This window comes from Helianthus annuus, chromosome 13 (genome assembly GCF_002127325.2).
Source record: "Helianthus annuus cultivar XRQ/B chromosome 13, HanXRQr2.0-SUNRISE, whole genome shotgun sequence".
Taxonomy (NCBI): Eukaryota; Viridiplantae; Streptophyta; class Magnoliopsida; order Asterales; family Asteraceae; genus Helianthus; species Helianthus annuus.
The window spans coordinates 136,167,116-136,191,235 of record NC_035445.2 but is presented as its reverse complement, the minus strand read 5'-3'; the positions used below and the strand labels follow the sequence as shown (position 1 = coordinate 136,191,235).

At 38.2% G+C, this 24,120-nt stretch overlaps 1 protein-coding gene across 6 annotated transcripts in view; it reads left to right on the top strand.

Annotated features, from left to right (window-relative positions):
- Positions 1-24,120, top strand: part of LOC110903272 (acyltransferase-like protein At1g54570, chloroplastic) — a 57,180-nt gene that overhangs the window by 30,848 nt on the left and 2,212 nt on the right. For all 6 annotated transcript variants that reach the window (XM_035982532.1, XM_035982531.1, XM_035982530.1 and 3 more), the window contains 4 exons: positions 11,693-11,814; positions 11,989-12,097; positions 23,083-23,213; positions 23,289-23,658. In XM_035982532.1, the coding sequence (XP_035838425.1) occupies positions 11,693-11,814; positions 11,989-12,097; positions 23,083-23,213; positions 23,289-23,658 (732 nt within the window). The remainder of the gene's footprint in view (positions 1-11,692; positions 11,815-11,988; positions 12,098-23,082; positions 23,214-23,288; positions 23,659-24,120) is intronic.

The window sequence follows — 24,120 nt, the reverse complement described above, 5'->3', positions numbered from 1 at the left end:
TGTCATTCGTGACATTCCGATAGCCTCCGTCTCTCTCTACAGTTACATATAAACCCAGCAGATCGATTCTCCTGTCATCAGGCATCAATGGTGGAATAGGTCTTGAAGATATTCCCATCTTCACATTCAGAAACCAACCCACCAATTCCTCGAATTTCTTCTCCAAATCATGCTTGTATTTGAATACAAAATCTCTGTCACCAATCATATCAAGTAGTGACTTGCAATCCGCAAAGTCATGAAACTCTAGAGCCCGTATAATCATCCGACTCCAATCGTTTTCATCACCATTCAAAACATTTAGTGATTCAAAGTAAGAATTTAAGTAATTCTCTTTGAATTCTTCGTTCCCTAGTACATAATTCTCTTATCCTCTGTTTTTCATTTAAGCCCAGTTCGTCTTCTTTGGTTAATCCATTCACATCATTCACCCTATTTATTACAGGGGTTGAAAATATTGGGAATATCTTGCACTTGTCACCGGATTTTCTAACCGTAAAGCCTTGAAGTGTTAATTGATCAAGGCTTAGGACGTTCTGTTCCAATTACGGTGAATAGAACACGCTTTGTATTCTCAATGTATCATTCCCATATTTCATTTCAACAGCCCCTATCCCACGTATGAACAGAAAATTGTTCTCTCCTGATCTTGTTTTAACACCGATCATATGTTTTATTTGTTTGAAAACATTTAAATTTCCCGCGAAATGATGATTAAATGTTGGACTTACGTACCAGATGTCTCCCCATTGTCCACCCTAAGTACTGGTGACAATCATCTCGTTCTGGCAGTGAACGTCATCATCCTATCTTCTGATTCTGGTGTTGATCGCCTGTTTGATCAGTTGAGTGGCTTCATCGTTCTCTTTCGCCTTGCACATGTAGATTTGGTGGCCCGGTTGATGGCAGTAGTAGCAAAGCCTCACACGAGGGATCCGTCTATCTTTCTCGTTCTTCTCATCAACATAGTGTTGACATGGCATGATGGTTGAACTCGGTTTGATTTCTGCACGTTTCCCAAACATGGCTCTGATACCACTATGTTGGGAAACATGATCATTTTCAGTGGAAGATTGTGGTTGATTCGAATCAATATTCATGATTCTAAGTATGGAAGTGTGCAGAATAGAACAAAGGAATTCGAAAAGATAAGATTAAATGGACAATTCTTTATGAGAGAATGTCTTGATACCGGAAAATGAAGCCGGAAATCAAGTATATATACGGCGCATTTTGGCGGTTCCATTTGGCGGGAATAACTGCCGGAACAGTTATTTAAATTTCACCCGCTTATCACACACCAATAGGTTATCATACAATCCGAACATAACATCTAATACTTATACATAAAAGCATAATTAAGTTTAAATATTGTTCTTCGGGTGCTTATATCTTTATCTTTGATTTTTTTTAGTTTACCTTTTTGTTAGCTATACGAAACAAAGACTGTTATAACACACCATCTTCATAAGCACCTACACTATAGGAAACAGAACACAAGGCATAATACAGAACATAGAATTTGTGTAGGTCCCGAAATCTGAGGATCGAGAACGAAAACTGAATCCTTGTTTATAACAAACAATGTCACGGGTGCGGAATCCCGTAACGATGCCAAACCAAACACAGATAGTAACAACACGGAATTAACCAATGAAACGTAATCTATTGATTAAATGGGATGAGAACCAAGATTAACTGATATACACAGTTTGACAGAATAACTCTCAGGGTATGCTCTCATCTGGTTTCAAAGTGAAACCAGAAAGGTGTTTATAGAGCAGCCTGGGCCAAACATCGACGAAACCAAGAGTGGGCTCGACGAAACAACATTGGGCCATACATTGGGCTTGAAGAAGCCCAACAGTCGACGAAACAAGTGTGTTTTGTCGTCCCTTTGTCCTGTAGTGTGATGAAACACTTTGTGTTTCATCATGGTTTTGTCAATTAGTGTGATGAAACACTTTGTGTTTCATCATGTTTCGTCATGCAGGAGTTTTTCCCAAAGAAGTCAAAGCCCAAATGAGGTTTTGGCCCACATGAAGATTTGGCCCAGTGAACTATATAAACACGCACCTAGACAACTAATAATCTAAATGCAACATGCATTGTTCGTTTAACGTTACAAAACAAATTAGATAAAGTTGTCGGACCCAAGTGGGATAGGAGGATATCCGACTTGGTCTTCATTCTGTTTCAAGGCTCGAACCGAACGTGCCGCGTCCACACAAAAATGTATCAACAAACTCCCCCTTGGACGCTGCTGTGATGGTTCGACTTCCATGTCTTTCATGTCGGAGGATCTTCAAAGTCTTCACGCGTCGTAAGTAAGTAGAAAGTGTATCAACAAACTCACTTTTCATTTAGGAAGTGTGTTAACAAACTCCCCCTTAAGATAAACTCTCCTTTGAGTTATGCTCGTGAATCTTTTGTTCTTCAATTCTTTAGATCCTTGTGGTGTTGATGACTGATCAACTACAACCCGATTATCTTGATCTTCTGATTGCATCAACGTCGTGTCTTCACTTTACGGCTTGTCATCTGACACGTTCTCTTCGTTTTTAGCTGGTTCTGATGTCGCATCTGCACATATAAGAAAGCTAAACACACAATGAGAACAACCGCTTGGAATATAGACAAATTAAACAGACAACACATATGAGATCAAATCTCAATCAAACACCGACCGACAACAGTTTGAAAGTTTAAAAATGTTCAGATTTAATCCTTTAACTTTCAAAACTTGTTAACTTCGACTGTTTATGCAGGTGTAGTTGTTTTCCGGCTTACGATCAGGATTTTGGGTAGGATAGACTCGAGCTCCAACATCGGTCAATCAAAAATAAACTAGAAGCAAAATCTTTTTGGCTTTTATAAAGTTTAAATTAAAACACACCTAAAATCTTTTTGGTATTTTTCATTTTTCAAATGTAAAGATGGAAAACAATAAATAAATATATACAGAAAGATGCAAAAACTAAAAGCAGTAAATAAATATTTACGGACATTCTTTTTGCGAGTTTCGAGGATAAGAGAATCATATCAGTGTACGGTCATGCCAAAACGCTCTTTTTGTTCATTTAGTAAAAATTAAGATAAGCATCCTATCACAATTATAAGTATTGTTGTCCACATAAGCTCAACTTATCAGATGTAATCATGGCGAGGGGATACGATTAGTGTATGATTTATACTTACCGACCGGTGTTCATCCACACACGACACATTCCCGTATCAAGGTATGCACGAGAGTTCATCTTACCGGTGAGTATACCGTTTATCATCTGTTTGACCGTATAAAAGATGTGAGAAACTCACTTATTTTGATTTGAAAACAAGCCCTATGTGATAGAATCACTTATTGATGAGGAACTTCATTTTCATATGCATGAGGGCACAGGAGCAAGTCCGTGAACAGGTCAGTACTTTCGTACAGCAGAGAGACGAACTTGACTCTCGGATAAATGTGATATATTATCACTTATTTTGAGGGACATGTGATTGTTGATCACTTATTGAGGTTGTATGCAGTATGTACACGTATGTATAGTATCATGGAAGATCTAGACTTGCGTCCCCGTTGTTTTCGGTTACAGATACAACCATGATACCCAGATGATAAGCAGCATAAATATCGAATATCTCGGAACCTCGGCAATCTCTCAAACGAAATTTCGGTACTAAGACCATATGCCAATGAATGGTTCCCACCTCATCTTCCGTCGATTAAGGATTTATATCACCCTGCACACTTTAAAATGATTGTGAGCCTACCGATACATCTTATATAGAGCTGCTTAACATTTTTCATTTTGCATTTCAGTTTAAAGAGGATTCGACAGACCACTGATTTACTATCATTTTCTCTTTTTCTCGCCAGAAAACTCATTTTTCTTTTTCTATTGTTTTTGGGTTTTGAAATTTTTCGATGTTTTTGGATTTTTAAAATTTGGATTTACTCCCCCTAAAATCAACAAACTATGATAAATTTTAAAAACACAAAGGTATTTATAAAAAACGATTTCCCGATGTCAGATTAACTCATGTTTTACCTCAATGCTGTTTACCAAAATTAATTTTAATCAAAAATGAGTTATCGAATTTTGGGAAAATGAGTTGGCACGTCGGTAAGCGGTGCAGACCATAACAATGTTGACAAGTTTCATATTGAAACGATCACGTGTGAGGTGATATTTGAGGTCAGCGTATTTGGTCAAAGAGTGTTGTACGAGATAATAATAATTCATAAAGCAACTTAAATATCGACAAGTATAGGAGAGATTAGAAATTTAAAACCGTATCCTGCAACTGCTTCGTGCATTGCCAGGAATTTGAGTGCTCTCCCAAACTGGATATCCACCCGTTGTGGATTTCAAAGTCGATTTTGTAGCTAGTGAGAAAACTCCTCACAGCAACAAATTCATAAACCTTTGGGTCCGGCTGGTCTTCCATATTGCACCAGCGAAGGTCTTTATCTTTCTCTTGAGAAGTAGTGTGCGGTTGTTCAATCCACGCCAAGGCATCCGCGCACCCGGTTGGTTTGTTCAACAAACACATTTTCTTCAATCACACCGCGAAGAAATGTACACCGCACATTCATCTTGTTGATTTTGAACTTCAGACGTGCTGCAGGTGCGTACATTTTAATTGAATCTATCCTGGAGACCCGATCAAAGCCATTAACAATCAAACTTTTGAATGATTTTCATTTTGTCGAAGCTTTCAAGTTCTTTCGACAGACAATTCTGTCTTCTTTTCTTTTTCTCTCCATCAAAGGCAACAATATCTTTTGTCGCCAATCTTGTGTGTGAACATTCCACTATCAACAATCTTATGACTATCGATAGTTCCTCCTGGAACATCCTACACACTCACTCAGAGATTAGTTGGAGAGGGGGACCCAAGCCTTCACAGACTTGGGTTGCCCCTGAGAATCAAGAAATGTAATTTCAATTTCCTGATGATTTTCAAACACAGCACCTCCCCTTGAACTTTCACCCGATTCAGGTTTCCATGTTTGTTTTTGTTTACCCGTTTGATTCTTACAAAAAGATTTTGAAATTTCTGGTTTTGAGGATTGTGATGAACTTGGTTCCCTATTAACAGATTTGAATTCAGACTTTAAATCCTTTTCAACTGCTTTGACGTTTTGACGTCATTGTTTTGTTTCTTGTTCTTTAACAGTTCTTTTATCATGTTTTGGTGAAACAGGACGACGTTGTGGGTGAACCTTTTCAGGTGGTGCTCTTTCAACAAATTTCTCTTTGGGAGTATTTGTACAATTTTTAATGATATGTCCAAACTCCCCACACTTAAAACACGTTCTCCTTTCAACAAACTTAGGAGAATCTGATCGACTAACAGATGTTGAACCAGTAGAACCTGAGGTACTTGCTCTTTCATCACACCCGTTTGTATGTTGAGTGTAATTTTTTTGACTGTTACGTTTTAAAATCTTGACTTGTTGGATAAAATGGGTGTTTGATTTGTTTTCAAAAGTCTCAGTTTTATTCGTACCCTTCGATGCGTACCCTTCGATGCATTACTGTTTTTCTTCTGATAACGAGCTCCTTTTGTTTCATATTTTGATTTAGAAATGTTAGGCCTTTGAGCTCGTTGAACTAGTTGTTTGCCCTTAGGAGAAAAAGGTTGTTGCTTTGTTGGTGATTTTTGACTTTCAAATTGTTTTCTGACTTTGGATTTTGGAATGGGATCACATTGAGTTACAACAACTCCAGGGATCGTCTTTCCCAAAAATTTGCTTGTATTATCTTCAAAAATTTTGTCAATTAAAGATGGATTGACGTTTTTAATTGGAAAGTCCTTGTCTGAATAAATTTTGATATCACCAACCAAAGTATACAACACATTGTTACTCTTAATGATAGACACAGATTCTTTTACTTCCTTCACAGGATTAATCACTTATTTGGCAACTTGTTGCACAACAGGAATATGAGGATCACAAAGAATATGATTCTCAATTGGAATTTCTATTCCCTTCTTCTTATCAAGTGATTCATCCTGGTCATTCATATCTGATTCTGATTCATCATCAGACGACTCATAGTCCTCAATGATTGGAGGACTTTGTTTCATAGATGTTGAAGTTTCTGTTTGCTCAGATGATGTACTTGAAGAACTGTCCGATTTGAACCCTAGGCCAGTAGTAACTTCCTCATAATCAAGAGGCACACTGGGTTCAAAACGAGGCATATCCTCTTCATCGGGCATTCTGGAATAGTTGTGACTCAAAGGGGGCGGACACGACTTATACCCAAGGCCTTTCACGTTCCCTTTCAGCTTTTGAACGTCTATGATGTGATCAAGCACATATCGGGAGTTAGAATAACTATCCAATTTGAGCTTGATCGCATCATGCTCACACTTGGCAACGGCTAGCTCCTTTTTGGTTTCCTAGATGATATTAATGTAATTGTTAATACCAATTTGTTTGTTAAAAACAATTTTTGTTAATTCGAAAACACTTTTCTTTAAAGTTTCAATTACATATTTAAAATCCTTTTCGTTTCTAGCTAAAGCCATATTTGCCTCTTTGCACTTCGACAGTTCAATAACTAAACTTTGATTGTGACTATGAACCTTTTCGGATTCAAGCTTCAAATCTGCACAAACATTACAAACACTAGGAGCAGGAGTTTCAGATTTTACCTGACTCGTAGAGGTTGAGACATTTGCCATAAAGGCAGTCTGACAAGAAAAAGATCCATCTTCAGAATTATGATCTCCCGCATTCGAGCTTTCTTCATCTGAACTCCTGCTATAACCCGAGCTATCATCACTCTTAGAAAATTCTTCCTTGTGAACATGCTTGATGTGATTGATGATTTTTGCATAGCATGCGGTTCCACCTCCTTGATCATTATCTCTGAATTGTACAGACCAATTACACCCTTCATCAGCTTGAATAACTAATGCTCTGTTGGTGTTTGAAGGTCCAGACTGGTTCTGGTTGTTCTTCACCGCTACTATCCTTCGTTCACGATTGTCTTGATTTGCATTAGAAGTACTCGTCTGATTTCTAAACGGATTATGATTGCCATGTTTGCTTGGTCGGGTGCACTCACGTTTGAAGTGACCCTTTTCGCCACAATTGAAACATGTAACCGCATCTTTATCAAACCTGTACTTCGTATCATTTTTGCTTTCCAACGAAATTCTTCCAGTTCGAGTCATGAAATCCTGTGCCCTTCTAACAGCACTTGCAAACGCCCACTTGATATCCATTAACTCCATTTCATCACGGTCTATCTGCTGATAATCTTCATTGGTCATATTGATGTTTCCAATTTGACCTGCTACCAATCCACAATAGGAACTGAACATTGTGTTGAGAAGTTCCAAATGTTCCTTGGCAACTTCTACACTGACTTTTGAAAGATTGGAAGTATCAACTCTGACATTGTTGGTGTTTTGGGGTAAAGGATTGTTGGTATAATGTGCTTGTTGTTGTTGTGGTAGGGCTTAAGGTTTGGGTATAGATTGTGAAAGATAAGCACTTTGATTCCACTGTTGTTGAGTATTGGTAACTTGAGGTGGAGGTATGGATTGTGAAAGATAAGCACTTTGATGCCACTGTGGTTGGGCTTGATTGAACTGTGGAAACGGAGATGAGCTTGTATTAGATACAAACGCCGTTTGAAGCTTCGGTTGCTGAACGGAACTAGAACTAGCTGAAGGACCAAAACCAGGCAAATACATTTCTGTGTTTTGAGGAGGTGCAATTGCAATCCTTTTAGCTTTCCGAATTTCCTCTTCGTTCTTGTGCTCCAACTTCTGAATGAATTCATAGAGACTGACATTGGCTGCATCCAAAGCGCCCGTATGCTTTAGAAGCTCAATGAATGGACTCCACGTAGGAGGTAGAGCATCAGTAAACCGTGCAATCATATCTGATGAGTTGCATTAACATTATAACAACTCATTTCACTAATCGAATGATAAAAACGAGAAGTCATATCATTTAGGGTTTCATTTTCCAAGAATTGAAATGATTCTAACTCTTTCTTCAATAAATCATGGCGTATCTTTCTAGTAGCTGCATTTCCTTCTCCTCTCGCTACTAATGCATCCCATAAATTTTTCGTGTTCTTACAATAGCCGAATTGATGATAAATGTCTTTGTGGAGTGCTTGTGTGAGAATAGAAAATGCCTTCTTCTCAAGATCATATGCCTTTTTCTTGGCTTCTTGCATATTATTGAAAGTTGTCGCATTTGATCCTGCTTCTTCAAGAGCTTGATTATATTCAGAGGTGAAACACGTCCACAATTCTGTGTTTTGCCCTTGAACGTAATTATGGAAACGACCCTTCCATAATGGATAGTCATTCATGTGATTTAACTTTGGCGGGCGATTGTTGCTACCCGTCTCACTCTCACTAAGCAATAGATTTTGAAAGTTTTGATTTTGATTCGACACCAATGCCCATTGACTTGCACTTATTGAATGTTGTTGTTTAGGTATGGAATTCATTAAATATTCGGCCATTGAAGTCTGATTTTGACGTAGTTGTGGGTCCGTACTCCAATCCCAAGGGCTAGTACAACTCATGATTGGTGTATGAAATTGAAAACCTGGTCACACTGTTAAGACACTTTTGCAAGTCTTCTGTTAAAAATGACAAGTATCTCGACCAAACTCTTTCTGATAATGAACGACAAAACTGATTGTGATATCAGACGACGAAACTCAATTATATGTATGAAACGAAACTCAATTATATGTATGCGATGAAACTGTTTTGTGTTGAATTAAGATCGACGAAACATGGAGAAAGACTGCGACGAAACTGATGTTGAGATCTTGGCGATGAAACTGAATGGTTGATGTTTGTTAATCGACGAAACAGAAGGGATGATTAATAAACGACGAAACCTGTTTGTGAACTTGGCGATGAAACATTGAATGATTATTAATGTCGACGAAACAGAATGGATAAGGTTTCAAGAGTTGGTGAGATTGGTTAGATATTTTGCAACTTTGCCTTATCTTTTACTGACACACTCCACAATTTTCAAACTTCACCATGCCTTATCATACCAACCGAACAACACACCATGCCCTGAAAACACAATTTTCAAATCAAATATAATTTTTAATTTTCCAACAAATTGCACAGTAACATTATAAAGGATCAAAAAGTGGAAAGTTTGAAGAATCCTTTGAAGGTTGCTGAAGAACACGATGAAGATTTGAAGATTCCGGTCACCGATAAATTTTCCGAACAACAAATTTGCACAAAACTTTCACTAAAAACCCGGTTTTACTATGTAATCATGCAAACAAACAAGGTTTTTGATAAAACTTTTAGCAAACAAACAACATCCAACAGATTTTAAGAGTTCATTTTCCAGAAAATTATGAGTTTTCAAGAACAATAGTTTTCAGAAAATCAACCACAAACAATTTTAACACTTGATAAAATCCAACGATGTTTGGTTTTAAACAAGGATAAGAGCCAAAGCTCTGATACCACTTGTAGGTCCCGAAATCTGAGGATCGAGAACGACAACCGAATCCTTGTTTATAACAAACAATGTCACGGGTGCGGAATCTCCATAACGATGCCAAACCAAACACAGATAGTAACAACACGAAATTAACCAATGAAACACAATCTATTGATTAAATGGGATGAGAACCAAGACTGACTGATACACACACAGTTTGACAGAATAACTCTCAGGGTATGCTCTCATCTGGTTTCAAAGTGAAACCAGAAAGGTGTTTATATAACAGCCTGGGCCATACATCGACGAAACCAAGAGTGGGCTCGACGAAACAACATTGGGCCAGACATTGGGCCTGAAGAAGCCCAACAGTCGACGAAACAAGTGTGTTTCGTCGTCCCTTTGTCCTGTAGTGTGATGAAACACTTTGTGTTTCATCATGGTTTTGTCATTTAGTGTGATGAAACACTTTGTGTTTCATCATGTTTCGTCATGCAGGAGTTTTTCCCAAAGAAGTCAAAGCCCAAATGAGGTTTTGGCCCACATGAAGATTTGGCCTAGTGAACTATATAAACACACACCTAGACAACTAATAATCTAAATGCAACATGCATTGTTCATTTAACGTTACAAAACAAATTAGATAGGCTCGAACCGAACGTGCCGCGTCCACACAAAAATGTATCAACAATTTTTAACCATCTTCATAAGCACATACACTATACCTGATACGTGAAGGCCGAAGGGCATACTCTAGAGTGTACAAGCTATCGAAACTATCCTCCTGGCCTCTAGAATATTAAGGAATTCCTCTAAGGATCATACATCATCAACAAGGCATAGCTCAAGAGCGCAAGGATTCTTTCATCATCAGAAGGGCTAAGTGACAAGTTGTATGGCATGCGACGAATTCACCTGCAATCCTACAATCACTAGTGGGGCATATTGTCATGGCACGCCTAAATTTTAAGTAGCAGATACATAGATACATAGCGTGTATTAGTCACGAAAATTCTACCTAGATCATTCATGGACTAGTCAAGATACATCCATGGAAAAGTCTAGATTATGCTAGTAAGAACTAGGAATACATGTACAAAATAGTCTAGATATAGAACGTTTTGGATCGTACTTGAACGTTAGGCTAGCATGTATAAACAGGAGGGTTGGTCCTTTTGAAAAAACCACATCCCAAAACATTCAACAACAAGCTCTAGTAAGCAGTAGAGCTTTCTTTGGTTATGAGTCTTACATCCCAATGCTATCGTTGGGACAAAAGCTAATTTTGTATTAAGTCTAAGAGAATCAAGGAATGGTCAAAAGTTCACTTCGTAATAATTTGCATTAGTATTCATTGGGATGGCAACTAAATCATGAAAGAATGTTATCCATAGACATGAGTATTCATTAGTATTCATTGCACATAGACATGAGAGTTATTGGTTTCATAAAGATTGTTTGACCTCAAATACCATGTTAAAGGCCGATTTGAGATGGTCAATCTACAGATGGTTAGGCTCCAAGAACAAGACTAGTTTTGCAACAATTTTCTCTAGTTTTTCATTCATCATTTGTCAACTTAAATACATGAAAGTAAATAGTACATGGATGAAAATGTGAACTAAAAGTACTCCTAATTGTCAGCTAGATGGAAGAGTGGTGAGTTGGTTTCCACACTCAATCAACTAAAATAAAAACATGCAAAAATAAGAAACATCATGCAAAGAATAAAAACTGGGTAGTAGTTCCGGTTACGTGGGCATGTATCATACCACCAACATGTTTTAGAAGCATTGTTGTGGATGACAGAACTCCAAGGTTAAAACTCGGAAAAAGGACATTATTGATTGGTATGAGAAGTTGGTTGGTACATAAATTCCTAAACTTCTTGTTGTCTTGTAGGAGTGTAATCTTGGACAAATCTTTTGTTAGGTACTAAATTAGTTACGTAAGTGTAGTTTTGGTATTTTTTTAACTATCTATATAGAAGCGTTCGGGAATGTAATAGTTAAGCTTATTTCATTACAAACAATTTATTGAGTGAGCATCGATGGAGGACTTGATCTACCTCTTGAAAGTAAACAGTTTATCTTGTAGAGTTGGCTCATTTATCTGATACTGTTAGTTTGCTTTATTTTGTGTTACTTCACTTTGTTTGAATTACTATTTAATATCAATATTTCTCCATCCTGTTCCTATCTTTTATGATTCTCCTGCTAGGTGATGCTCAAAATATTACCCAAAGACACACTCACATGGAGGGTAAAGCTTGTTCGATCAGCAGCTGCCTATGCCAATTCTCGTCTCCATGCTATTACATCTCAAGTACTTGTGCTTGCTAGGTTCCTTTCTTCTGTGGATAATCATAGCTGATTCTTTTTTATTATACATTTTTGTGCCAATTAGTTGACAATTAATAGTTGCCAAGTCCCCGGTTTAAAGTTTGTGTTCTCTATGTATTTCTGAATTCGTATGAACTTATGGAATCTAATATGTCTACAATATTTGCATTTCAGCGGCAGGGACAACATCTTGCCAAGTATAGACGAGGCCCGAAGGCTTTTAAGATTATTGAAGCACTGCGATGTACGTGTGTTCGCAGACAATGGGCACACAATCCTATTGGTATTAAGACCTATTCTTGCACCTTCTTGACATGATGACATCAATAAAAGTAAAAAAGAAAAAAATGATATGGTGGTGATGTAAATGTATCTGAAAAATGACAATTGTTTGCATAAAATACAAGGCTAAGAAAAGGAAACCAGATAAATTTAAACGTGGAAACTGAATCAAACCAAATCAACCCTTTAGATTATACTAACATACATAACACAAGTCCTCAGTTTAAAGCAAAGGTGTTTATTTTGCCTAACTTGTTACACAAAAATATCTATCTAGAAAACTACAAGTTAAAACTCCAGTTTTACTGAAAACTGGAACACAAACACAAACTCCAACTCAATCATGATTACTGGAACTGGTCTGTTGCCCAAACACCTCTGATCAAACACAAGAAAACGAGACAAACGAACACCGCTCTTTTATTAATGTAAACACCGAAAAAACACACAAATAAATGAATTACATAACTCTTATTGTAAAGACACAATTCTAAACTTATAAGGACTCAAACCCATTTAATAAACTAAATAAATAAACCAACTAGATATATCTTATTAATTCTGTTAACTAGAAGGGCAATTTAGCCATATAAAATGACCGAATTGCTCTTCTCGTTAAAAGAAAAAATGGATAAAGTTAACCCAGTGGACTAAAATGGCAACGGTGAAACCTTTTTGGACCCATAGATGAAAAAATGAAACCTTTGAACTAAACTGGCAAAATGTGTTGGCTTTATTCGGGTTTGTTCGTGGGTCGCGAGTTGCGGGTTATGAGTTGGTCGATAGTTTGCATGGAATAAGCTGGTTGTTTGCATGGATTTTTCTTGTGTCACGTTTGCAGTTTGCATGTTGGATACATGAAGACATAAAAGCACATGGCATTTATTGTTTTATGGTTTATTTTAATAGTTTTTAATAAGTTAGAGTTGGTAGTTGGGTTGACCGAATCTTGAGGTGGATATGAACGTTGGATAAAGATGGAGTCATGGGTTTTACCAATTCTTTAGGAAAGCATCTTTTATATTCTGTTTTTATTCACATCTTGTATGGCTATAAAAGTCAAGTTCATTTTTAATGAGAAGTGCATCAGCTTTTGTTCAACTTTTATTTACTTTGTGAAACATCACTTTCAAGTCCACTGTTCACCTACATATTTCTTTAGAGTTGCAGCAAGTATTCAAATATATATACTTCTATTCTGTACCTGAGTGTGAGTGTGAGTATAGAGTTTGGGCTTGAACCAACATTTGGTATCAGAGCTTGTTGGTGCACTTGTGTCTGTACTTTGTCTGTATTCGGTCTGTATGTAAACGATGTCCTAAGTTGGTCTGTAAGTTGACCAAGTCAACTATCCTCCTAGTTTGACTTGGCAAATAAGTTGTATGTTTGTCTGTATCGAAGGATAGCCTCGAAGGATACTGTTGATCCTTCGAGGTGCTCGAAAGATATGCTTCGAATGTTAGACCTCGAAGGATCATCCTTCGAGGTCTCAGCTAATCCTTCGAGTGACTTGTCCTCGATAGATGATCCTTCGGACCATCTATCGGATCCTTCGGGATAGACAACATGGGCTGGGTATAAATACCCATGCAGTGTGTTGTGTTTCACTTAGATGCACATAGACAGAAAGTTAGAGAGAGTTCTGTCCGAAACACACACACATCCACTTTGAGAGTTTGCAAACTGATTGTAAACATTGTGCTTGTAACCGGAACCTTCATACGTATTAATACAGTGGTGTTAATCGGTGAACTTTTGTGTGTTGTTTCTCTACTTGCTTCATCTCGGTTTGCCTACTAGCTTGGATTCCGCACTCGCTAGTAGGTTTGCATAACAAGGTTTAGGTTCGTAATCCTCCGCGACAAGGGACCTACAAGTGGTATCAGAGCTTGGCTCTTTACCTTGTTTAAAACCGGGTTGTTCGAGTTCTTGGTGTGTTTGAACACTTGGTTTAGCACCAGTTTTTGGTGGTTTTCTTGCTTGTTTTAACTGAAAAACGGTTTCTAAACCTTCGGGAGTGTTCAAGGTTGGGTTGGGTAACTTGAAAACTTGTTTTTAAGTGACTTTGATTTTTCCGGCCATATCTCCGGTGTGTTTCCGGTGACCAGATCTTGTTGATAAGGTTGCCATTTTGGGAAAACTTTTTGAAAGTCAAAAAGTTGGTGAAAAGTCGTGTCTGCACATACCTTTCTGCCGAAAGTTGGCTCACCAACCACATCAACTTTTCACCAACCTGTCGTACTTTTGTCAGTGTGTCAGACCGTCGAAAGATAACTTTCGAGCTCGAAGGATCATCCTTCGATCAAGGAGATTCGAAAGATAACCATCCTTCGAACATCTTTCGAAGTCAGTGTGTTATCCTTCGAGTCAAGGAATCTTTTCGATAGATACATCCTTCGAGTTACTGTTCATTACGAAAGATAAGGATCCTTCGTGTTGGGTGAATCTTTCAAGGTTATCTTTCGAGGTTATCGTTCGAGCCATCAACAGTGATCCTTCGAACACTGTTGATTCTTCGAACAAGTGTCATCTTTCGAGACCTGTGATCGAAACATAAGGAGAATCTTTCGAAATCATCTTTCGAAAGATAAGGATCCTTCGTATAGTCAATCTTTCGAAGTCAATCCTTCGAAGTCTTTGTTCGAAACTCAACAAGGATCTTTCGAACCTTGTTGATCATTCGAACAAATATTGATCTTTCGAACAGATTGTATCTTTCAATTCTTATCTGTTTTACACGTAACAGTCTGTGCTTGTAACCGGAAACTTTCTACGCATTAATACAAGTGGTGTTAATCGTTGAGTCTTGTGTGTTCTTGTGTTTGTTCTTGCATCATCCCGGTTTGCTCGCTAGCTTGGATTCCGCACTCGCTAGTGAGTTTGTATAACAAGGTTTAGGTTTATTCTCGATCCTCCGAGAAAAGGGACCAGAGCTTAGATCGAGTGAAGAGGGGCTACATTCTGATCTGATCGTAGGAAGGAGTGATCGGAGTTGTCAAGGCTGCAGCGATCAGAAGTTACCGGTGTGCAGTAATCGAAGGCGACAGATCAGCAGTGATCGGAGAGAACTAGGTGATCACAGGTCAGCGGGTTCGAGAGTTTATGTTCTAGGGGGATCAAGAGGGGGGTAGCGGAGACAAGTCGTGATTAAGGCCAAATCAGCGGGCTTGTTAACCCAGTTGTTGATGGAAGAACGAAGGAGAGATTAAGTGACCAGAAGGTAATAATCAAGTGTGTAAAATAGTAGGAGAAAGGTAGCAAAAGCTGTTTGCAGGTACAACTTTCAGCAGTGTTTTAGTTGATTATTAATCTTTGGTAGAGCAGGATTTTACAACTATGCCTAATACAGAGAATCAAGCTTTGGTCACCGTTAAGGAGAACAACACTCTTTCTCTTCAATGCCCGGTGTTGTCATCCACGAATTATACGGTATGGGCCATGAAGATGCGGGTTATCTTCAATGTTCACGGGGTGTGGGAGCAAATCGAACCGGGAACCAACGTGGATGCGAAGAAGAATCATGTTGCAATCGCTCTTTTGTTTCATTCTATTCCCGAGGAACAAACGTTGCAAATAGGGAATCTCAAAACGGCGAAGGAGATGTGGGGTGCCATCAAAACCCGTCATTTGGGTGCGGAACGGATTCGAGAAGCAAGACTTCACACTCTCATGGGAGAGTTTGATAATGTGAAAATGAAGGATCAAGAAGTTATCGATGATTTTGCTAATAGGTTGTCGGGATATGCTTCGCGAGCCGCCTCACTCGGCTAAGAAATAGAGGAAACAAAGGTGGTGAAGAGATTTCTTATGGGGTTACCTAAACGGTTCATTCATATGGTGGCGTCTATAGAGCAGCTTGTAGACTTGAAGACCGTCGGTTTTGATGATGTTGTTGGCCGGCTAAAGGCATATGAGGAACGGTTCAAGGATGAGGAGACTCAAGCCGAGCATCAAAACCAACTCTTGTTTGCAGGTGCAGAAGAGAAGGCAAAAAAAAGGAGCACAAGTGTGAGCATTGTGGTTGTAGTAAATCGAACCGCGAAGACTATGGGCGTGGCCGAGGTGGAGGTCGGGAGTCCGGGAGAGGTCGAGGAGACGGTCGATTACAATGGGACAAGAGTCGTGTTAAATGTTACAAGTGCAACCAGGTCGGGCATTATATATCGGAGTGTCCAAAGTGGGAGAAAACGGAAGAGCTCAACTTGAACCGATGTGAAGATGATGAACTGACATTGTTGTGAAGAAAGCGGTACGAACAAGCACCGATTAAGGGGGTGATTGTTGGCTTTATTCGGGTTTGTTCGTGGGTCGCGGGTTGCGGGTTATGAGTTGGTCGATAGTTTGCATGGAATAAGATGGTTGTTTGCATGGATTTTTCTTGTGTCACGTTTGCAGTTTGCATGTTGGATACATGAAGACATAAAAGCACATGGCATTTATTGTTTTATGGTTTATTTTAATAGTTTTTAATAAGTTAGAGTTGGTAGTTGGGTTGACTGAATCTTGAGGTGGATATAAACGTTGGATAAATATGGAGTCATGGGTTTTACCAATTCTTTAGGAAAGCATCTTTTATATTCTGTTTTTATTCGCATCTTGTATGGCTATAAAAGCCAAGTTCATGTTTAATGAGAAGTGCAGCAGCTTTTGTTCAACTTTTATTTACTTTGTGAAACGTCACTTTCAAGTCCACTGTTCACATACATATTTCTTTAGAGTTGCAGCAAGTATTCAAATATATATACTTCTGTTCTATATGTGAGTGTAGGTATAGACTTTGGGCCTGAACCAACAAAATGGCCCAAACCACATGGACTAAAATGACATTTAACTCTAATTCAAACTAACAATTATTGCTAATTTAAATATAAGAGACTCAATAAATATTTCACCAAAAATTACCTCTAACCCGTATGATCTTTCTCTCTTTAAATTAAAGACTAACGTCTTCCTTCTCCACCTCAATCTTGATTTTGACCCATTTCTCATGTGAACAATATGGTTAAGGCTAACATGCCCATGGTTGGAAATTATTGTATTTGTGTGTTTCTCATGAGGTAAGGACATCTATTTATATAAAAATAAATCTAAGAAAATGAAAACAACCTAAACTAAGAAACTACATAAAATAAAAGAGAAATCAACTATTGAACCCTCTTGACTTAGAACGTCTCCAATGCATGCCCTTGGACTACTTGGAGAGGCCCTTCCATAGGGCTTCATTAGAGTTCGATATTGTGAGAGGGAGAGGAGAGAGTAGAGCGAGTGAGACCCGTGAAAAGCAGGAGTGAGATGAGAAAATTTCAAGCGGGCAAGCTGACATGGAGGGGGACAGGACACCCTTGGGAGCTTTGCAATGTGGATAGTCTTTGAAACCGTTAATCATTCACATCCAAGTACACGGGTTATTTCGTATATAGTTAATAGATAGTTTAGAAGATAGTTTTGAAGTATGGGACCTTATGTGGCAAAACAGAAGTTGATAACCAACTCCTTAAATGAATCGACATGTCTCCTGTGGAGACATCTATTCGATTGACGGCTTCAAGACAAGAACAAGGGATGCACCTCTTCAAGTTCCAATCTCATCCACAAGTTCAAAAGACATACGTATTCGTGAAGAGACACGTCTATTCAGTCGCATCCATTGGTGTAGTGTAAATAGGGTTTCAATTTCAATAGTAAAAGATTCATGTATTTTAGATATTCAAGTTATATTCAAGTTACTTTATTTGATTGTTCTAGAGATCAAAGATCACGTTCTGGGCAACAATTGGTATCAGAGCATGAGGCTCTAGGCATCGCATGAATCATTCGCGATCAGGTTTTATCATTCTAATTTTCAATTCGCAAGTTTTAGTTTTTCGGTTCAAGGTTATCGAACCAGGGTTAGAAATCTAGGGTTTTGATTTTGGGGTTATAGTGCGAATTAGTTAGTTATAATTTTTCGGTTATTACGCGTTGCGGTTATACGCGGGTTAACAATTTGAAGGTTTATTGAAACCAAGAAAGTCAAGGTTTATGGCACAGGAGTTTTGTATTGGTGGTATCAAACTAGGGTTAGAAATCTAGGGTTTTGATTTTGGAGTTATAGTGCGAATTAGTTAGTTATACTTTTTCGGTTATTACGCGTTGGGCTTACACACGGGTTAACGATTTGAAGGTTTATTGAAACCAAGAAAGCCAAGGTTTACGGTACAGGAGTTTTGTATTGGTGGTTAGGGAATGCTGAAACAAGGAAAGTTGTTTGATTACAAGTTTTGTCAAATCGTTCGGTCAGAAAGTATGTTAGGAACGATAGGAGGTTTGAATCAACAAATTGTAATTCAAAAGGAGGGAAATTCTCTTTCCTAGTTTCAATGTCCAATTTTGAAACCGACAAACTATACGGTTTGGGCAATTCGCATCAAAACGATTTTGAAAGTGAATGGAATTTTGGAAACAATCGAATCGGCTGAAAATGCACAGACGGATGTTAAAAAACACAAGTCTACAATTGCATATTTGTTCTAAGCAATACCGGAAGATGTTGTATTGCAAGTTCGAAGTTGTAAAACTGCAAAGGGGATTTGGGACAATTTGAAAAGAAGACACGTTGGTGTTGATCGGGTACAAAAGGCATGAATGCATACACTCTTGTCGGAATTTGAGTTATTGCAAATGAGGGAAGATGACACTATGGACTCTTTCACCGCAAAGATAAATAGTGTTGTTACCCGGGCAAGTGAATTAGGGACAACACTGAGACAACCGACTCAGGTACGCAAAATCCTAAACGTCGTACCAAATAAATTTACTCAGATTATCGTCTCCATAGAACAATACTCCGATCTAGACACGATGACGCTAGAAGAAGCAGTTGAAAGGTTAAAGACTTAAGGAAGGTTAAACACTTACGGAGAAAGGCTCAGGTTAAAGAAAGGAAACCTAGGAGATAGCCAAGACAGGGTGATGTTTACACATCAAGACAACAACTCTGGCAGAGGAAGACAGTTCGGAAACTGCAGGCGTGGCAGGTTCAACTAATTGCGTGGAAATTGGCGAGACAATAAAGACAAGCAAAGCACTAAGAACAAAGGATTTTCATATAGACCTAGAGGTGGAAATTCTAGGAATTGGAGGAAGTTTGGAAGGAATCAAATAGACCCAAGTAAGATCTAGTGCTTCATGTGTCAAAAGTTTGGACACTTTAAGAAAGACTATCCCGAAAAAGAAGTCGTACAAAACACTCAAATCTCGTCGAGGAAGACGAAGCACCAGTATTATTGCTAATGGCAATAAAAGAAGAAAACATTGTTGAAGAAAGTGTTCTACTAAACGAAGAACGCATAGAACTAGCAAGGTACACCACAGAAGATGAAAGTCTGTGGTACTTAGACAATGGTGCAAGCAACCAGATGACAGGTGTACGAAGTCACTTCAGAGAATTAGATGAAAACGTAAGAAGTCAAGTACGTTTCGGTGACGAGTCGCACGTAGAGATTAAAGGCATAGGTTCAATACTATTGGAATGTCAAAACCAAGAACAGAAGATTGTTTCTCAAGTATATTACATTCCAAGTCTGGAAAAGCAACATATTGAGCCTTGGACAACTCACGGAAATAGGTTGTAAAGTAGTTATGGATGGAGACCTACTAACACTTCGCGACAGAAATAGAAAGTTACCGATGCGAGTCGGAAGAATGAAGAACAGGTTGTACAAAGTTAAGTTGAAGATTGGAAGGCCAATATGCCTACTCTCAAACACAGAAGATTTAGCATGGTTATGGCACGCGAGGTTAGGCCATTTACATTTCGATGTTATTAAAGAGATTACTCGAAAGAACTTAGTACATGGAATCCCTCAAATAAGTCATACCAGTCAAGTATGTGATGCATGCTTATTTGGGAAACATAGTTAGACAACATTTCCAAATCAGATGAAATTCAGATTGCTAAAACCTCTGGATTTAGTCTATGGAGATTTGTGTGGTCCTATATCCCCACCAACACATATTGGGAAGAAGTATATATTTCTACTTGTAGATGATTGCACTGACTACATATGGGCATATCTACTAACTTCCAAGGATCAAGCATTCGAAACTTTTAAGCAGTTCAAGGAAAAGGTGGAAACAGAAACAAGATCCAAGTTAAAGATTCTAAGGATAGACAGAGGAGGAGAATTCATGTTGGCTGAATTCAACAAGTATTGCAAAGACAACGACATAGCAAGGCAGCTTACAACGCCGTATTCCCCACAGCAAAATGTAGTAGAAAGAAGGAACAAGACGATGTTATCAATTACTCGCAGTGTGCTCAAGGCAATGAACATGCCACGGAATTTTTGGGGTGAAGCAATAAGACATACAATATACATACTAAACAGGGTTCCAACGAAAGCTTTGGTGAACAAGACACCGTATGAAGCATTAAAAGGAAGAAAGCTGAATCTGGAACACCCAAAGGTTTTTGGCTGCACAGTATACGCTAAGGTACTACCACTTCAACAAAAGAAATTAGATGATAGAAGTTCACCTATGGTATATCTTGGAATAGAAGAAGGATCAAAGGCATTTAGATTATATGATCCGGCAAAGAACAAGATATGTGTTAGTAGAGATGTAAAGTCCATGGAAGGTCAACCATGGAACTGGAATAGCTATATGGAAGCTATAGATTCAGGAAATCCCGAATAGAAAAACTTTATCATTCAAGAAGATGACAACCCACCAGAGTTAGAAAAAAATGCACCAAGTAGTCCTGATAGTAGCGGACCACATCATGAAGATTCAGGAGTGGATCAGTAAGAAAATAATCCAGACTCCTATGTAACCCTGCGAGCACATTTGTACAATCAAAACTCATCAGGAAGTTCAAGCAGTTTATCAAGTAGAGGTCCATCTACATCTTAAAGTACAACAAGGAGTATTAGTGACACTCCAGTAAAACTTGAGAAGTCTCAAAGAACTATATGAAGAGACGGGGGAAATTCAAGTAGATCCACACGAATTACTACTTGTTGAAGAAGAACCAAGGAAGTACAAGGAAGCATCTAGTGATAGAAAATGGATTGAAGCAATGAAGGCTGAGTTAGACTCAATAAACAAGAATAACACATGTAGATTGACAAAGTTGCCAAGAGATCACAAGGCAATAGGTTTAAAGTGGGTATTCAAGACTAAGAAAGATGCAAATGGAGATGTCGTAAGATATAAAGCAAGGCTGGTAGCAAAAGGTTATGTACAGCAACATCGGATAGACTTTGATGAAGTATTTGCACCAGTAGCACGCATAGAGAGAGTTCGACTAATGTTGGCTTTAGCAGTATATCAAAGTTGGGAGGTACATCACTTAGACGTGAAGTCTACATTCTTACACGGAGATCTCAAGGAGGAGGTCTATATCTCAAAATCAGAAGGATTTGTAAAGCCAGGAGATGAAGGAAAAGTTTACAAACTATCAAAAGCACTGTATGGATTGAGACAAGCAAGTTAGATCAAACACTAAAGTCACTTAACTTCAAGAAGTGCACTTTAGAGCAAGCAATCGATACAAGGACAAGTAAGACTTCTGCATTGGTAGTCAGAGTCTATGTTGATGATTTGATAGTCACTAGAACTTCAAGGAAGGAGATAGATCTTTTCAAGTCTCAGATGGAAAACAAGTTTGGAATGAGCGATCTAGGATTGCTAGCATACGATCTGGGAATAGAAGTTATTCAAGCAGGGGGGTGAGATAGCCATTAAGCAGACAGGCTATGTTAACAAGATACTCAAAGAAGTTGATATGTTAACCTGCAACGATACAAAGATTCCTATGAATCCAGGAACACAGTTAACAATGACTGAAGAAGGAGAACTAGTAGATGCAACGCATTATAGAAGCCTAATAGGTTCTCTCAAGTACTTACTGCATACAAGACCAGATCTATGTTACTCAGTCAGTCTGCTTAGTAGATTCATGCAAGAACCAAAGGAGCATCACTTGAAAGTGGTCAAGCAAGTACTACGTTATATCAAAGGAACTAAACAGCATGAAATCATCTACAAAAAGCAAGAAGGATGTAAGATCACAGGTTATATAGTGATAGCAGTTATGGTGTTAACACGGACCAAGGAAAAGGTACAACTGGTCTGGTATTCTACTTTGAGAATCACCTATAACCTGGTGCACATAGAAGCAACAAACAGTGGCATTATCATCATGTTAATCAGAATTCATGACAGCCACTGCAGCAACATGTGGCTTAAAAGATTATTGAGTGAAGTTACAGGCCGGAAGGGAAGAGAAGATAACATTAAGGGTGGATAATGTTTCTGCAATAGCACTCATGAATAATCGAGTCTTGTCTTTCATGGAAGAAGCAAGCACATTGACACACGCTACCATTTCATAAGGGAATGCGTGGAGAACGAACACATCAATGTGGAACACATCAGTGGAGAATTACAACGGGCATACATATTAACAAAGCCACTAGCAAGGGTCAAGTTTGCTACAATGCAAGAACTGCTCGGAGTTCAAGATCTACAACAACTCAAGGATGTTCATGATTATATAGTTAATAGATAGTTTAGAAGATAGTTATGAAGTATAGGGACTAGATGTGGCAAAACAGAAGTTGATAACCAACTCCTTAAATAAATCGACATATCTCCTGTGGAGACATCTATTTGATCGACGGCTTCAAGCCAAGAACAAGGGACACACCTCTTCAAGTTTCAATCTCATCCACAAGTTCAAGAGATATACCTATTCGTGAAGAGAGACGTCTATTCATTCGCATCCATTGGTGTAGTATTAATAGGGTTTCAATTTCTATTGTAAAACATTCATGTATTTTAGATATTCAAGTTAGTTTATTCGATTGTTCTAGAGATCAAAGATCACGTTCTGGGCACAGTTTTTTCATTTTCTTTTAATTAACATTGTAACAAATACTAAAGAGTTAAATAAAAAAGAAGCTATGATATAACAATGATGACACTTCTTTGTTGGTGCAGGAGAGTGGTGTTAACGTGCTTAGTGCTATTAAAACTACTTACATGTACCGCCGTTCTTCAAAGCATGATATCTTGAAGGACTACTTGCCTGCTAGTATCACAGAGTTCAAAACATCACCTGTAGAGAGTTGGTAATTCAACATATAACTTTACTAGAGCAAGATTCAATTCATTGTTGGTGATATTACAAAATGAAGCATATGCAGGTGGTTTCGTCTTTATATCGATGCAGTAATGTTCTCAACCATGGAAGATGGGAAGATAGTAAGAGGTCTTGCAGGGATTCCAGATGAAGGGCCTGTATTAATTGTTGGTAATCACATGTTAATGGCGTTTGATGTTTTTCCGCTTATCGCGGAGTTTTTGAGAGAAAAGAAAATCACTCTTCATGGTTTAAGTCACCCGGAACTTTTTGATATCGATGTCGAACATGAGTACTATATGATTCCCATTATTGATCTACTGAAGCTAGGTGGCTCGATTCCGATTTCTGGAAGAAACCTTTTCAAATTGTTAGAGAAAAAGTCGCATGTATTACTTTACCCTGGTGGCATACGGGAGGCTCTCCATCGTAAGGTGAAGTACTTATGCTTACATTTCTCTTGAAAACACTACCCTTTTGATGTATCCAAACTATGACCCATTAGCCGATGGTAATTCATACTTACAATATGACCAAGTACACTACAAACTTTTACTTTGGTTGCCTTTCACTACAAACGCTGAAGTAATTCCGTTTGCGCCCTTAATGAACAAATAATTGATTTAATTTCCCTGTCAAAACGTTCTAGATTGTTATGAAACAACATAAATGGAAGTTAGAGGCAGATGGATTTACTTTTCTGTTAGACTAGATATCCCTTGGGCAACCAACAGGGCCGGCCCTAAGAATTCATGTACCCTGTTCGAGCTCAAAAAAACGTGCCCTTAGGTCTTAACTAAATAAAAAATTTAAACTACTTTTTTCATACAACTTTGAACCGTTGACAAAAATATAGCATTCAATAAACAATGCAATTAACAAAATACAAAAGTTAA